The 18,035-nt window shown below is 39.9% G+C and overlaps 2 protein-coding genes across 2 annotated transcripts in view; both read right to left on the bottom strand.

Annotated features, from left to right (window-relative positions):
• The window catches only part of ALG5 (ALG5 dolichyl-phosphate beta-glucosyltransferase), a 50,860-nt gene that overhangs the window by 27,827 nt on the left and 4,998 nt on the right, over nt 1-18,035 (bottom strand). Inside the window, exons 3-6 of the mRNA XM_003826894.7 lie at nt 17,972-18,018; nt 16,587-16,655; nt 12,445-12,537; nt 7,987-8,100 (exon numbers count right to left, since the gene is read on the bottom strand). Coding sequence (XP_003826942.2) covers nt 7,987-8,100; nt 12,445-12,537; nt 16,587-16,655; nt 17,972-18,018 — 323 coding nt within the window. The remainder of the gene's footprint in view (nt 1-7,986; nt 8,101-12,444; nt 12,538-16,586; nt 16,656-17,971; nt 18,019-18,035) is intronic.
• Nucleotides 8,537-8,886, bottom strand: LOC100987737 (mitochondrial import receptor subunit TOM6 homolog). Its single transcript, XM_008952255.4, has one exon. It carries the CDS (start codon nt 8,881-8,883, stop codon nt 8,659-8,661), a length of 225 nt encoding a protein of 74 aa, XP_008950503.1. The 5' UTR covers nt 8,884-8,886; the 3' UTR covers nt 8,537-8,658.

An 18,035-nucleotide genomic window follows, 5' to 3' on the forward strand; every position in this document is an offset into this window, starting at 1 on the left:
AGGCATGGTGGCACACACCTGTATTCCCAGCTACTTGGGAGGCTAAGGCATGAGAATTGCTTGAACTCGGGAAGCGTAGGTTGCAGTGAGCTGAGATCATGCTACTGCACTCTAGCCTGGGCGACAGAGTGAGACTGTCTCCGAAAAAAAAAAAAAAAAAAAAAAGGTGGTAAGAAGTAAAGTATATTATCTTCTAGCAAGAAATGCTAAATCAATCAAAATCTTTCTCGGTATTTTTTTTTTTTTTTAAATGGAATCTCACTCTGTTGCCCAGGCTGGAGTACAGTGGCAAGATTTCGGCTCACTGCAACAACCACTTCCTGGGTTCAAGCGATTCTCTTGCCTCAGCCTCCCGAGTAGCTGCGATTACAGGCACGTGGCACCATGCCCGGCTAATTTTTTGTATTTTTAGTAGAGACGGGGTTTCACCATGTTAGCCAGGATGGTCTCCATCTCCTGACCTCATGATCCACCCGCCTCGGCCTCCCAAAGTGCTGGGATTATAGGCATGAGTCACTGTGCCCCGTCTTTGTTTTGTTTTGTTTTGTTTTTTGAGACGTAATCTCACTCCGTCACCCAGGCTGGAGTGCAGTGGCGCAATCTCGGCTCACTGCAACCTCCGCCTTCTGGCTTCAAGAGATTCTCCTATCTCAGCTCCCAAGTAGCTGGGATTATGGGCACGTGCCACCACACCCAGCTAATTTTTATATTTTCAGTAGAGATGGGGTTCTGCCACGTTGGCCAGGCTGGTCTCAAACTCCTGACCTTGGGTGATCTGCGTGCCTCAGTCTCCTGAAGTGCTGGGATTACAGGCGTGAGCCACTGTGCCCGGTCCTCAGTACTTTTTAAGTTAAATATTTTCACACAATTTACTGGAGAGAAGGAATAGATAGAGATATAGCTAATTTATATTAACAATCATAAACAGTAACAGAATTGGATCTGATGAAAAAATATCAAGCACAAAGATGAATGTTGGCCAGGCGTGGTGGCTCACGCCTGTAATCCCAGCATTTTGGGAGGCCCAGGTGAGAGGATCACTTGAGGTCAGGAGTTCAAGACCAGCCCTGGCCACCATGGTGAGACCCCACCTCTACTAAAAATACAAAAAAAGTTAGCCGGGCCTGGTGGTGGATGCCTGTAATCCTAGCTCTTTGGGAGGCTGAGGCAGGAGAATCACTTGAACCCAGGAGGCAGAGGCTGCAGTGAGCTGAGATTGTGCCACTGCACTCCAGCCTGGGTGACAGAGTGAGATTTGGTCTCAATTAAAAAAAAAAAGAAAAAAAAAGAAAAAAAGATGAATGTTAATAATTACAGGTACTGGTTGAGTGCTGAACACATGCTAAACACCTGACATACATTTCCTTATTTATTTATTTATTAATTATGGAGTCTTGCTCAGTAGCTCAGGCTGGAGTGCAGTGGCACGATCTTGGCTCGCTGCAACCTCCACCTCTTGGGCTCAAGTTATTCTCCTGCTTCGGCCTCCTGAGTAGCTGGGACTACAGGTGTGTGCCACCATGCCCGGCTAAGTTTTTGTATTTTTAGTAGAGATGGGGTTTTACCATTTTGGCCAGGCTGGTCTCAAACACCTGTCCTCAGGTTCCCAAAGTGCTGGTATTACAGGGATAAGCCACTGTGCCCAGCCACATTTCCTCATTTTAATCACTACCTCAGAGTTATGGTGTCTAAAACAAATGACTTTGGAGGTTGAGTTCTCTTTTGGAAGCCTGCTTTTCTACCCATATATTGAGAGGGTGAAACAAACATACCGGCTTCTTAGACTTGCTCACATGGTCCACAAAAAAAGGGAGAAGGACTAACTGTCACGTTCTTTTAAGGAACCAAACCATGCACGCAGATATGAATCATTGGTATACAAAACTAGAACTGGCCAAGGATTACTATATTAGAGATAGAAGAGCATTCAGGGTCATTAGTAAGCAACCCAGCACTCCAGATTGAGTTGTGCGTGTGGTTAAGATCTGCTTCCTATGGTTCTTCTTAATGTAATTTTTCTCCGTATCTTTTTCATATCCATTAATTCTAGTCATCTGTGGGCTTAAAAAACTAAAAACTCAGCTTGTTAGAGCTATGTCTAAATCAGAATTTAAGGGCCGGGCGTGGTGACTCAGCCTGTAATCCCAGCACTTTGGGGGGCCAAGGAGGGCTGACTGCTTGAGGTCAGGAGTTCAAGACCAGCCTCGGCAACATGGTGAAACCTCATCTGCTAAAAATACCAAACAATTAACCAGGCATGGTGGTTTGCACATGCACTCTCAGCTACTCGGGAGGTTGACACATGAGATTTGCTTGAACCCTGGAAGTAGAGGTTGCAGTGAGCCAAGATCGCATCACTGCACTCCAGGCTGGGTGACAGAATGAGACCTTGTCTCAAAAAATAATAATAAAAAATAAATAAAATAATTTAAAACCTAAGTCACAGCCTGAGAAATTACTCTATGATCATGAAATACACACTTTTTAGCATTTATTTTGCCTGTTAGGGATTTTTTATTCTATTTAGAAAAGTTAAGCAACTGAACAAGTGATCATCATATACTTTGGGATTATTTTTTGAAAAAATTTTATTTTTATTATTTTTTGAGACAGAGTCTCTCTCTGTTGACCAAGGTGGAGTGCAGTGGCGCAGTCCCGACTCACTGCAACCTCTGCCTCCCAGGTTCTAGTGATTCTCATGCCTCAGCTTCCCGAGTAGCTGGGCTTACAGGTGTGCGCTACCACACCTGGCTAATTTTTAGTAGAGACGGGATTTCACTATGTTGGCCAGGCTGGTCTCATACTCCTGGCCTCAAATGATCCTCCCACCATGGCCTCTCAAAGTGCTGGGATTACAGATGTGAGCCACTGTGCCTGGCCAGCATATACTTTGCTTAGAAAAATTACTAAAAAACAAGCATATTTTTAAAAAGAGGTAGACTAACTACCAGTTAGGAAACTGAAAATCTGAGAGGAAAGCTTTGCATATTAAAAAACAAAGATGTGGGAAAAGAAAATACAAGTAAAATATAAATGAAAGTTTTGGCTGAGCGTGGTGGCCCATGCTCCTAATCCCCACAATTTGGGAGGCCGAGGCGGGCAGATCACTTGAGGCCAGGAGTTTGAGACCAGCTTGGCTAACACAGTGAAACCCCATCTCTACCAAAAAACACAAAAAATAGCCTGGCGTGGTGGTGCGTGCCTGTAATTCCAGCTACTCGGGAGGCTGAGGCACGAGAATCGCTTAAGCCCAAGAGGCAGAGGTTGCAGTGAGCTCAGATTGAGCCACTGCACTCCAACCCGGGTGACACAGGGAGACCCTGTCTCAAAAATAAAATAAAATAAAATAAAATTTTTAGTATGAAAATGTAAATGCCCTATTTTATTTGTATGTATTATAAAAAGATCTACTTAAATTATATACATGTAGTTTAAAACCTTACAGGAGCACTTATTATCAGAAAAGAAATTGTAGGCAACTTTTGTAAGATGACTTTGTATAAGAATCATCAGACCAGAACATATAACCTGGTTACTCTAAGAGGAAATACAAGCAAGTAGTAACAAATTTATTTTTGTAGTCATTAAAAAAAAATCAGCTAAGAAAGAAGACATTAGAAACCACTGTAAAATGTACTAAAGAAATGACTTAAATGGTCAAAGCAATATTGTAAAAGATATTTAAGCTAATGACTGCCATCTAGTGAGACAGTCACGTAATTATAGGACTTGACTACAAAACCCATGTTCCTGTTTCATTATTTTCTGAACTATTTCAGTCACTATTTTTATTAGGGCTTAGGGAAATACATGCAAGGCATGCTTATCGAATTTGTGGCTTAAATGAATTGAGAAAACAGCTATTGCCCTAAAGATAGAACAAGAACCTACACTTTTAGACACAGAAATCTAACAAGTTGAAGTTGAGATAACTAGCCACAATTCCATTCCTGAAAACAAAGCAAAAGAACACGGAAAGAAATCCACACCAGTATAGAGATGGAGAGACAAAGTTCAAAGGCAATGAACAGGAAAAAGAGTTGGCAATACCTGTACGAAGTAACAATGTAATGTGGAAACCAAATCCACACAAACAGACACATCTTCAGTGGAAAATTATAAGAAAAAAATATGCTATGTTTAAAAACTGTAAGAACTGGGCCAGACGCAGTGGTTCATGCCTGTAATCCCAGCACTTTTGGGAGGCCGTGGCGGGTGGATCACGAAGTCAGGAGATAGAGACCATCCTGGCTAACACGGTGAAACCCTGTCTCTACTAAAAATACAAAAAAAAATTAGCCGGGCATGGTGGCAGGTGCCTGTAGTCCCAGCTACTGGGGAGGTTGAGGCAGGAGAATGGTGTGAACCCGGGAGGCGGAGCTTGCAGTAAGCTGAGATTGCGCCACTGCACTCCAGCCTGGATGACAAAGCGAGACTCTGTCTCAAAAACAAACAAACAAACAAACAACAACAACAAAAACCGTAAGAACTGACAGCCTAAAACAGAGAATACACATGGAAAACAGCTTTGACACTGTGAAGGGCTGTCACAAAGAAGTGGAGTAGATAATTTTGTGTAGCTACAGAAGACAGAAACAATGGAAGGGGGTGATTAAAAGGAGACGTATTTGCATTTGGTGTCTAGAGGAACTTCACAGCTGAGCTGAGACAGAATGAGCTGCTTAAGCATCACTAGAGCTATGCAGTAGAGGCTGAAAGATCACTAGGTAGTTGTAAAAACTTTCCAATATTGGATAAATGATTAAATTAGATTTAAGAGTCAGCAAAGTATAGCCTGTAGCCCAAATCTGATCTGCTGCTTATTTGTGTAAATAAAGGATGTATTTTATCTATGTCTACTTTCATGCTACAATAGAGCGTTGAGCAGCTGCCACAGAGGCTGACTGGCTTTAAAGCTGAAATATTTACTATATGGTCCTTTACAGAAAAAGTTCTCTAACACCTGAATTACATAAGTAAGAAGATTTCTTCTAATTTCTCTACACATGTCAACTTCAGAATGTAAGTTTTCTGAGAGCAATGACTGGCTGTTTATAAGCTTTGTCAGAACCATATTTTTCACTGGGTGGATCCAAAAACTATGAATTTTGTAACTTTAACCACCTATCATTTATTTGCCTCCTTTCCACCTCCTGCAAAGAGTATTACATGATGCATATTAATAAAACTTACTAAATTTAATTCAAATTAATTCAATTGAGCTGGGACACTTAAATAATTAGGGATATTTTAAGGTGCTGTAAAACCAAGGCTACGAATTAATAGCTTAATGATAATCACATGCTTTAATTCTTTAAAACTTAACATTTCTAGTAACAATGTAGTAAATGGGATTATGATAAGGAAAAAATATGGCATCAGAACTCCTTTTCTTTACAGAGTAGTATAAAGGAACTAGATTTATAAGAATAAAGTTCAGATTTTTTTTTTGTTTTATTGTTTGGTTCACTCCCTAACATCAGCAAAATCATTTAAATTCTCTTTGCCCTACTGCTGAATGACAAAACCAGCTGCTAAAAATCTGATGCCTTATGCCCTCCCTCCCACTGAGTGACTCCCTCTAGAAAGATAATGCAAGGGAAATATTTATCAAGTTTCTCTTGGGGTCCTCTGGAGAAAATCAGGAAATCACACCAAGTAACTTTATGAATCAGATTTTCCTTTTAGCCTATCATGATTTACTAAGATGTTGGACATGAAATACTTTTTTAGTAAGAGTGAACTACAACATATCCAACAATAAATTCATATCATGTTATAAGCCAGAGAACTTTTTGTGATGATGGAAATGCTATACAACAAGCGGGGCATGGTGGCTCACTTCTGTAGTCCCAGCTATTCAGGAAGCTGAGGCAGGAGGATGGAGTTTGAGTCCAGCCTGGGCAACACAGTAAGACCTTATCTCCTTTAAAAAAAAAAAAAGGTAGCTTTTAGCCACAAGTAATTTAAATGTGGCCAATGAAACTGAGGAACTAAATTTTCATTTTATTTAAATTTAAATAGACACATGCAGCTAGTGCTACTCGTCTGAAGAGCAATGGTATGAATATCTTTACAGCTAATTCTCTTAAGAATTATATTAGTTGATTCACTTAGAATCTTAAAAACACAAAAAACACCTAGAAAAAAAAAAACAGCTAGAAATACAAGGGATGGGGATGGATGATGGTGGGGGAGAAATATAATACTTCACAAAGTGTGGAATTAAATAAATATTTATTTCTAGAAAGATATGCAGTGAGTTTTTCTGTAATTATTATTAAATTTTTGGGGGGGCTTATATGTTTACCTTTTTGTGTTGTTTGGTTTGGTTTTTGCTATAACTGGATCTTAATAAATATGTAATAATATTCAGTTCTAAACTAGGTCTATTTCATTCATAGATAGTTTTACATATTCATCTTATTTTGGTCTCAATTTGTTTCCTGAGTTCTGTAATTTTTTTTTTTTTTTTTTTGAGACAGGCTCTTGCTTTGTCACTGAGGCTGGAGTGCGGTGGGGCAATCACAGCTCACTATAACCTCAAACTGCTGGGCTCAAATGATCCTCCTGCCTCAGCCTCCTAAGTAGCTGGGACTAGACGCATACACCACCACACCCTGTTAATTTTTCTCTTATTTTTACAGAGATGGGGTCTCGTTATGTTGCCCAGGCTGGGCTCAAACTCCTGGCCTCAAGTGATCTTCCTGCCCTGGCCTCCCAAAGTGCTGGAATTACAGGCATGTAAACCTGGCCTGTAATTTTTCTTTTAATACCATTTTGTTGTTTTGTCATCTTACCTTTGAAGACCTGTGTTGCTAAATTCTTATTTTCATTGTTTTATTTCTTTAGCCAGAATACTTGCATGTAATTTTGTCCTTTTCCTTGGATTACACTGTCTTAATCTTTTGTATGCAACTTTAATTCTTTTTGTGTAATTATATGTTGGTGTGATTGCCATTTCTTTCTTTTATTTTGTCATGATTAACATGGGCAGCTCTCCTACAGTAAATGAACATTCTCCTTGATGTACCTGTATCTCTTCCCCCTCTAAACTAGAATTTCAAGGCCTGAGTATTATATCTGGACTTGAGGGTAGACGGTGGGAAGGCAGGGAGGAGGGACCCTCCCCTGGAGCTCTACGTGGCTTTGTTGGTTACTTGGGTTCCCTGGTCTTGTGAGATTTTGTCAAGTGTCTTGAACAAGGTACACTCCATCCAGGAAAGGATCTAGTCACATGGATCTGTGTCCCCAATTCAGCTTACAGTCCTGAAAAATGGCAGACCTCAGCAAGTTTTCTTGCTTCTGCTGAAATTCTGACGTATTGTGTGATGGTAGGTATATTGTTTGACATATTGTGTGATGGTAGGTATATTGTTTGATGTTGTCCAAGGGTGCTTTTTCATTCTCTTATTCATTTTTTCCAGATTGGGAAGTATTTGGCAAACGCTCAGGATCCTGAGCGTTTGCCAAATTGATCTTATTTCTCTAAATGGCTTTTAAAAGGTAGGAATGGTACTAGGATTTTATTTCTTTCCTCAACCTCCACTTTTTGAAGTTATGGTGTGAAGTTTCAAATAATCCTTTTTGAGTGATTGCTGCTTGTGATTTTGTTTGTTTCATCAAAAACTGGATTCTGTGATCCAGCTTCATTTCACATCTTTACCTGGAATTCAGGCTATACTTTTAAATAAAAGTCTTAATTGAATATGCACAATAAATATTAAAACTTGGGTAGAAGCAATCAGAAACCAAGAGAGAGAAATGGTCACAATATTAAATAAGTAATTGTCAAGTGAATCTCATAAAATCAGACAATATTTGTAACAAAATGATCAGTTCCTCTATGGGGCTGTACCATTTGTATAAGGATTTCATACCAAAAACACTCAGTTTTTAAACTGATAGGTAAACTCTCCTTTAACTTTACTTTAGCTCTCCTGCATTCTTGACTGAATGTTATTTAAACTACATTCTTATACTCACAGGCCAAGGCTGTAGATCATTTAGTCCCTTTTCTAATTTCTCAACATCTGGAAACTTTGTGGCTCCATCAGCATCTGCCATAAGGATCTTTTCTCCTCGAGAACTGAATATACCCTGTATTTTAAAATTTCAAGTCAAAGAAAATTGGTTAAAACTCAGGTTAAATTCAATGACACTTCAGTCTGTTCTACTTAAAATACCTAAGAGTGAAAGATGAGGTATAAGATGGCTGAAGGAGGCCAGAGTTCACTGAAAACAAATTACCTGTATATTAAGAAGATCTTCTCAAATGAACCTATTGCCTATCTTCATTATTATTATTATTATTGTTTTTTTTTTGTGTGTGTGTGTGCGGTATTTATTTCAAATGTTTGTTAAAACAGCACTGTTATTTCTCAGGACAAGAGCAAAGATCACCCCCTGCAGAAGCTTGGGAACTATGTACAGAACTTTACAGAATAGAGGCAATACTTCAGCTTAAGCCTGTCTGCTGACCAGAGAATGGAATTCTGCGTGGACTCAAGGAACAAAAGGAAACTAGGCAGGGAAGGGGAAGAAAAGTGCCCATCTGAATCAAACTTCAGCTGCCATCAGGGCACATCTTGTGGTGGTCACAGATTGTAGGCTGTTTTTTGGAAGATTCGGGTTCAGCACAGGATTCCATTTGTTTGGCTACACCCCTGGCTGAGGTGCCATGAGGTCAATGTCACTCAAGTTCCTGGCCAGCCAAACTCCCGCAGCAAAGAGTCCCAAATTTAGTATCAAGTTCCTCCGGAAGTCATTCCTATCAGTGGCAAAGCGGTAGACGCCCCGAAGCCAATCTCCCACGTTGTCCGGTATTTCGGGAGTTTCATTAGCCGAGCCAGCAGCGCTCACCGGGACAGTGCTGGAAGCCATAGTGGACCTATCTTCATTATTTTAAAAACTTTGTGAAGTCATACTACAAATATCTTGGAAAATACCAAGATAATAGAATAGGTTTGGACAAATTAAAGATATTCTGCATCACAAAGAATAAAAAAGGGACAGTACGTATCATACATATTATATGTTTATCGTGTCATGATGCTTAAAATGAATTAGGGGCTACTTAGAACCACATATAAAGAACATGTTTATAGACAGATTAAACATTCTAATATATAGATATGCTGTGAAATGCACAGGTCTTTAGTATCATTTATTATAGGATCTAAAGTTTACTAAATTAATTAAAGAAATAAAAAGTGTCAATAAACTTTAAGAATTATGCATAAATCCAAATGTTATTTTATGCCATTTGCGGTATTTGAAACAGCAAAATTATGCCATTCAATTCTGAATTGGCTGGTCTTTTGTGCAAATTATGGCTCCATGAGTGCATATTTCATACAGAAATAAACTGCACATCAACTTTTAATTTCTCTGGTGTATTTGAGTGAATTCCTTATTTCTTACGTGCAAATATATTTATGGTTTGATATAGTAAAATTGCTTTGATAACACAACATAGTGTGACTATAGATAAGACATATACAAATGTAGAGAGAAATCAGATCATTTATTCTATGGTATAATAAGCTAACTAGTTAGTATCTGTGATGTCTTTTTAATCACACCCATTAGAACAAATGCAAAAGCCTAGGTGAGATGACTCACACCTACAATCCTAGCACTTTGGGAAGCTGAGGTGGAAGGATTGCTTGAGCTCAGGAGTTTGAGACCAGTCTGGGCAATACAGTGAGACTCCATCTCTACAAAAAAATTTTAAAAATTAGCCTGATATGGTGGCACATGCCTGTAGTCCCAGCTACTTGGGAGGCTGAGGTGGTAAAAAAAACTGGAGCTATTAGTTTGAAATGGGGCAAAAAACCAGTAAGTAACTAATTTCAATGATGCATGATCAAACTTGTTTAAGCCTACTTTCCTGTTCTACCGTCTATGGCCTTCACTTTGCTGCAGCTCCTTGAAAAGGCAGTCTACCATAGCAACTCCCATTGTGTTTCCTCAGTCATATTTTATGCCCATTACTTCTCATGTGCCTCACTGCCTTAAGATTTCCTGATTCTCCTTTTCTCTGTAACCTCCTCTTTGCCAGTTTAATGGCTTCAGGTTCAACTATCATCTGACATATGTGGATGACTCACTCACATCCTCTCTCCTAGGCTATTCTGGATACCACTGCATGTTGTTTCAAACTTAACATGGCTCAAACTCAACATAACTGCCTCTTATACCAGCTCCTCCTCCAGTGTTTCATTCCTTCTATTAATGGCATCATCATCCTCCCTGTTACCCAAGGCCAGTGGTACTCATTTGACATAGTTTGGATCTGTGTCCCCTCCAAATTTCATATTGCAATGTGATCCCCAATGTTGGAGGTGGGGCCCAGTGGGAGGTGTTTGGGTCATGGGGGTGGATCCCTCATGAACAGCTTGGTGCTGTCCTTGCAATAGTGAGCAAGTTTTCATGAGATCTGGTTGTCTAAAAGTGTGTGGCACCACCGTGCCCGCTAACTTGCTCCTGTTCTCGTCATACGATGCTCCTGCTTCCACTTCGCCTTCTATCATGAGTGGAAGCTTCCTGAGGCCTTCACTAGAGGCAAATGCTGGCACCATGCTCCGTGTACAGCATGCAGAACCGTCAATCAATCACATCTCTTTTCTTTATATGTTATCCAGTCTCAGGTATTTCTTTATAGCAATGTAAGAATGGCTTAGCATGTCATTCTTCTCTCTGATCCCAGACCCAATGCTATGTCATTTTAATAGCTCTCACATTTATCCCCTCATTTTCTTCTCTTCTGTCACTATCATAATCCAAATAAATATTCATCATACCTTGCCCAATATTGCTACACTTGCTGCTGGCTGATTAAAGTGTCACTCTGTCAATGGTAAAAAATGTAAAAGCCCCTCGTCTACAGTTTGTGACCTTAACTCACCCACCCCTCCAGCCTTATCTCCAGTCAAGACGTGGGTACCATGAGTGGGTCCTTTATTGTGGCATGTTCTTTCACATTGCTGTGCCTTTGTTCATGTTCCCCGTCTAGGCTCCCTGCCCTCCCAACTTGTAGGTAGTTAAGTCCTAATCCTCCTTAAAGACCCCGCCGAGAATTTGCCTCCTCTGGGACATCTGTGCTGCTGCCCTCAAAAGATGGTGGCACCAACATTTTGCATGTACTTCTATTATAGCATTTACAACACTGTATGGCAATGGTCTGTCTCCCTACTAAACTGTGATATCCTTAAGGACAGAATAGGTGTCTTTCATCTCAGTGTCTCTAATGAAAATACAATGTTGGCTGAATAAAGAAACAAATGGATAGATTTAAAGCCCATCATGACATTGCATCAATCCTACTTTCTTTCTGTTTCATATATCCTGTGACCCAGCCAAAGTGAATCACTGTTTCTAGTACATATCCAAAGAGTTCCTACTTCTGTCTTTTCTGGCTTTACTAAATGGCGTGCTGTTTTCTCAAGTCTTTTCTCTACAGAGTTATCAGAGAGGTTAAAAGCATGGCTTTCAGAGTGAAACTAACTGCATCCAAATCTTGACTCTACCTCTTATCATCTGATAACATTGGGTAATTTACTTTTACCTTCTTTACTCACTTTCCTCATCTATATAATAATCAAACTAATATTACCCAACTCATAAGACACTGTGAGGAGGGCAACGTGATGATTTGTATCCTGAGCATTTCCCTTCTCCTTCCTGTTGAATGTGGACGTGATGGCTAGCGCTCCAGGAGTCACCCTGTGTGCATGAGGAAGAAGGAGTGAAACGGCAGAAGCCTGGACTTCTGATGACTGTGGAGTTGAACAAGCCCTGGACTGCCCACCTTTAGACTTCTTTTTATGAGGGAAAAATAAATAAATGGACCTCAAAGTCAATTATTTAGGTTTTCTTTCACATATCTTGATTTTTAAACTTCCAGCTTGATTCATAGCTGATATGCCTCAGCTGACAGTAACCTCTTTTTTGAAATTTCTTAGCACTTTATCTGCATGTCTCTCATAATTATAATCTTCTTTTTTACTTATGCAAATGCTTACCTTTCCTATTAGACTGCACATTTCATCAGGATAGACCCAAGTCAAATTCATCTTAGTTCATGCTACCATGCGTAACAGCATACCTTCATCAAGGTAAAACTTAATACAAAAAATATTTTTTAAACTGCAAAAAACCACATAAGCTATCTGCTAACTCTATCAAAGATACAGAGGTAGATGGTAACATTTTAAACTTTAAGATAAACATAAATACATAAATATATTTTTAAATCACCCACTATATTATAGATATGACACATCTTAAAATTTGACTAAAAACATGAAGTTATTATTAAAATTATGTTATCACTAACTTGAAATGCTGGTATTCAAGCAGCGGGCAAACATACAAGTCTGCAAAAGACATTATTCAAGATACCTTCATATTTTAGATAAAAATGTTGAAAATATGTATTACCATTCTAATCGCTCCACCTTTTCCACGATTCTTCACCAGGGTTATCACACGTACTTTGTCACTTCCATATTTCTGGCAATATTTAAAAGCTACCTGTGAAATTATATAAAAATCAGAATAAAATTAATTTGGATTATAAGAGAATTATATAAGCTGTGTTTCTTGCTTTGGCTCAAACACTGCTATTGCAGTTTATCCCTTCTTGTGACTAGATTACACCCACTGTACATTCTGATGACCTGGAGGAGCTGTAGAAATCTTGGTGCCATTGACCTACTAGGTTGAAATCATAGTTCAGTTTCCTGCAGAGGAACCACCACAGTGGGCAATGACCTTCTTTTCTTGACTCCTCTACCTAAGCTACTGAGCTACTAAAAAACAAACAACAACAACAACAAAAAACAACAAAAAAACCCCACAAAAGCCATGTGCTATCTGACTGGTACAAACTTATGACTGGGCCCTTAACACTGGTTAATGACTTTTGTATTTGTTCTGGTCTGCAATCGCTCTTATTCCCCAGAGAGGCTGTTTGTATCCTGACCATTTCTCCCGAATCTTTTCACTCAAATTCCTCTCTCTCAGCAGTAAATTCTCTTCTAAATCTTCAATCTCTTCCTCTCTGCTGGCTCCACAGCCTCAGACTTGCTCAAGCTGCCAGCATCCTAAAAACTTTCCTTTGACTTCACTATTTTCTCAAGCTACGGCCATTACTCTGCTTTATAATCAAAGTCGTGAGATAGTGATCTATATTTGCCACCTGCATTTCATCACTCATTTATTTTTCGGTCCATTGTAGTATGGCTCATGCCCTTTGCTCTTCCACATCCCGTTTCCTTGTAACCTTAGCCCATCAGGTACCCTCTCCTTTGACAACCATCTCTACAGGCAGCTGTAAAGTTGCTCTCATCTGGCCTTTGCCCTCCTCTACTGTTCCCAAGTTTTCACCAATAACTCCTTTTGCTTGGCTTGCTCCTTAAATGCTGATAATCCGCCCAAGGACTGACTCTACACTGTACATACAGCTAATGGGAAACCCCTGGCCATCTTCTCTTCTCAACATAAAAGCTCACTGGGAGTCGCTGCATGGGCTTAATTACAGTTTATATTTATGAATTTCACGTGTCTGTTTAGAGCCCAGACTCTTCTCTCCTGTGTCACCTAGTTATATATTGGATAAATAAAAACTCCAGAATTTCATTCATCTCCTCCTCCCAACTTCTGCTCAGTCTATATTCCTTGCTGCAGCAAATGGCATCACCATCTACTAAGTTGCTCAAATTGAAAACCTGAGAATCATCTTCCATTTCTATCACCCATCACAATTCACTGGCTACTATAACTCACTGACTGATTTGTAAAATCCCTCTCAAATCCATGCTATCCTCACACCTTCCTGACCTAGTTCAGGGCCTTATCCCCTAAAGTCCCCACATCTCTACCCTGACTCCCTAATTCATTCCTAAAGTTATACGAGTAGCCTTTCTAATATGGAAATCAGTTCACATAAGCCCTGTTCAAACACCCTCAGTGATGACTTATGGCTTCTAAGCATCACATATGAGTTCCTTATCATAGCATAGGAGATCCTTTGTGATTCAGCCTTCACCTTTTTAGCCAGCTTCTGAGGCTGCCCCATTAGTACCGTGAACATTAGCAGTATTTGAGATTTCCAGACCATACCACGGTCTTACACTTGTATGCCTTTTCTCAGAACACTGTCTTCCAGCTTCCTCACCTGTCAGGCCAGCTTCAGACTCAGCCAAACACCATTTCTCTTTTCTAGCCTCCATGCCCATCCCCACCTTCCCCCGGGAAAAAGAAAAGTATAATTCTAATAGCAATGTGTACTACTAAAGCATTTTCTCATTCAACTATTACTTTACTCATCACATAATGCAACTGTAAATGTCAGCTACTTAAAGGCAAAGATTTTTATTTCTGGTATCTGGCACATAGCTGAAATCTATCAGTTTCAACCAGCAAATGCAGCCATGGTCCTGTGTACACACTCCTGTTGTAGCACTGTTAACTAGCTGCCAAACCAGCAAACAGTGCCTCCTTCTTTGCTGTTATGGCCCCAATAATGCACAGTGACAACTGTGAAGCCCTAGGGGATGAACCATGATTGGTCTAACTCCTCTTTGCTGAGTACTTTTGCAGCCTCCCTGCAGGCTTTGGTGGTCATGTCACTAAGTTCTAGCTTGTGAACTTTGGGTGTGGGCTTTACTAGAGGGAGGGGTGAGGACTTCTGATAAAGATTTTCGTTCCTAGTTAAAAAGGAGAGATGCACGCAGAGATGATTCTTTTTTTTTGACACAGGGTCTTGCTCTGCTACCCAGGCTGGAGTTCAGTGGTGCGATCACAGCTCACTGTAACCTTGAACTCTCGCGCTCAAGCAGTCCTCCCACCCTCCCACCTTGGCCTCCCAAAGTGTTGGGATTACAGGCATGAACCACCATGCCCAGCCCAGAGATGATTCTTAAAAGTCCTGGCTGTCCCTTACTACTCCAGGACATGTAATATTTGCAGCTGTGGCCATTTTGTGATGAAGGAATGCGTGAGACTGAAAATGATATGGATCTAGCAACCTGATCCTGTTTAAATGCTAAGCCAACTCTGGAATCAACTATTTCTAGACTTCCTGGCAGATGAGATAATTAAACGTCTTTATTATCTAAGCCACTCTATGATATAGTTCCTAATTGATAAAAATGTCTAACACATAGTACTCTAATTATTTGATGCATATTTCCAGTATTATTAATAGATGTGAACTCCTTCAAGGTAGAAAGTGGTCTTTACATCTTTGTATTTTAGCACCAGTCAGAACTCTCGACTCCTGCTTAACAGCTGAAGAAATGTGTTCAAAGAACAGTTATTTGTGCTGTAGATGTTTACTCTGGAATGGCACAATACTTGAGACTGCAAAACCAAGAAGATAAAGTCATTATATAAGTAGCTAAGTGAACTAATAAGACTTTACTATGTTAGGATGAAAAGCTCCCTCTAGAGTATGGTATCTAGCTTCAAGGAATATAACATTGTTGAAGCCACACCTGTTTGGAATGGATGCACAATGAAGCTTTACAGCATGGCCTTTAGTATACAGGGCAGCAGCTGTCACTCGGCCACCATTTGTGAACTGAGTTCCTACTGAGTGCCTACTCGCCTTTTTGGTATGTTGTTTGAGGATATAATAAACATCACTGTACAACTGTGGTATTCTCTTGTACTATACTTTGCGCCCCCTTGGTCTGAAACGCCTCAAGAACAAGAGCCGTATCTAAAATTTTCCTCACACCCCTCAGACTGTAAGACATTAACAGGGAATCTATAAATACTTAACTTAGCGAAAACTGGTTTGTTTTAAATAAAAACTTCTACTAAATATAATTTGAACTTTCTACTTCCTCCCAACCTTGGGAGCAGTGGGGCCAATTGCTAACCCTTCCCTTGCTTGTCCTCCCTGGGAGGGCATCCCTGATCCTTCCAGCAGAGCAGCTGGCCACTCACAGGTCAAGGGCCACCAAAAAAGTGCTCCTCAGGAGAAGATGCACAGCCTCAGCTGGGTCTAGGCTACCTCTCTAATCTCAACAGCAAGTGTCCAATGTGGCTTTCCATGCCATTCCCTTCATGTATCACTAAACTGCTGAGATGGCTTGTGTTCATAACTTTCACATCATACTATTCAAAGTGCAGCACTTACCCTTCCTAAGCCAGATCCTGCCAATGCTCTCTGTGCATGTGAAAGGACACACCTGCTTCCCAGGGGCTGGTACGAAGGCAGCTTTCTATTGGCGTGACTGCTTTAGAAATTATAAGGCAAGATGGAGCATAAAGAAACTGTGCTTAGGGAAAAAGGAAGCACAAATTGGTAGGCAACGAAGGTTCCTACCCTAAAGGCCAGGAGGAATTGTGCGCGGGCATGTTTCTTCCCTATCTGGTGATCTTCAAAGCTTCCCTGGTCTTATGGAGAAGTTCAATAAATGAAATCTGTTTTTTCTGCTATCTAGACTATAACGATGGAGAGTGTTAGGCACAGCTTTAGGGTCCCCTGGTGAATGAAAGTGAGATTTCACATGTGCAAAATTATTCTCTATTTTCTATCTATTGTCAATTCTAAAAGCAAGTGTATTTACCTTTGAGGTCTGATCTTTACTGCCATCATCAACTACTATCACTTCATAAGTGAACGCAGGATCTCGTTTCTGCAAGAAACAAAAATAAAGTAATACAATTTGGCATAACTGCCATAAAGTATTCTAATCAAATCACCAGTAATTTAAAAAACAAGTGCTTTAGTGTTGATACATATAAATTTGAATATAAATATTAGTGCACAAACCGCATAAAATAAAAAGGCTAAGTAAAAAAAGAGAGAGAGATCCTGGGTAGAGGTGGAGAGTGAATATTGACTCAATCTCTCCATGTCACCTTGCTGTTCCCCAGTCTGCCCTGTACCTTGGTGGTGGAAGAAGCCAGGTACTTGTTGTGCTATAGCACATTTGAGAGGGTACAGGTGTGTAAGAAAAAAGCTCCTGAGGTTTGAAGTCAGAGAGGGCAGATTCCAGCTTGGCTGCAGCATTTGTTAGCCTAATGACCTTGGGCAACTTAACTTTTTGGGCCTATTTTCTGATTAAAAAAAGAGAACAGAAAAACCTACGCTATGTGGCTGGTGTGAAGATTACACGTAATTGAAGAGGTAGAAGCCTCATACATATTAAGGGCTCAATTCCTTTCTTCTTTTCTCTAAATTGAATGTTTGGAGTTGGTAATAAGGTAATACAGCCCTTTCTCTTTCAGTGAATCTTCTATTTCCCCTTTATACAAAAAATCTAAAAGCAAAGTAAATCAAAACAATTTTTTTTAAAAAGAACTCTCTTAATTCTTAATCCCTCCAAGGGGATTCCAATGGCAGCTAATGTTACAAAAGAAGGTTGTGTATTATTTCTCTTCTCCTTATGTAGGGAAAACAGGAAGAAAATGTGAGGGGGAGACTCTTGAGAATATTGAAGAAATACAAAATAATTTCAATGTAAGTGTGTCTTTTAAAAATATTTTTTTTCTGTTCATTCAGACTTAGTTTTTCTGTTTATTCAAACTCAGTTAACCAAAAAATAAAAAAAGAGAGAAGAGAATAAAAGTTAACAGCAAAAACAGCAACAATACACCTTTTCTTACAAGTCACAAAAGTAAAAACAGCATTGTGGCATCATACAAAGTCTGCAGACATACACTGTCACTCAATTTTAAATATATCATCAAGCAAGACAGGATTAAAATGGGTAGGAGGGTACAGAAACAGAAATTTTCGCTTCCTGGTTTGTCCTGGGTCAACGACCTGCCTCTGGAGGTAGCATGCTACGTGCCGGTCTTATGGATAGCAACAAGCAAGCAGCAGGTGGCCCAGCGATCGGGGTGCTGCCAGGACTGCCTCTCACAGTGCATCTGGCTTGGGGTCCACAATTGGTGACCTGGTCTAGTTTTAATTGGAGATATCATATTAAAAGAGAAAACATGATACCTGTCTCTTCTCTAGATAGCTCAGAGCTTCATCCATCATCACAGGCACTTAAAGAAAAAAATAT

The sequence above is a fragment of the Pan paniscus genome, chromosome 14 (genome assembly GCF_029289425.2).
Source record: "Pan paniscus chromosome 14, NHGRI_mPanPan1-v2.0_pri, whole genome shotgun sequence".
Lineage (NCBI taxonomy): Eukaryota > Metazoa > Chordata > Mammalia > Primates > Hominidae > Pan > Pan paniscus.

Coding starts and splice junctions, on each gene's coding strand:
- LOC100987737 (XM_008952255.4), bottom strand. CDS start 8,883: ATGGCTTCCAGCACTGTCCCGGTGAGCGCTGCTGGCTCGGCTAATGAA.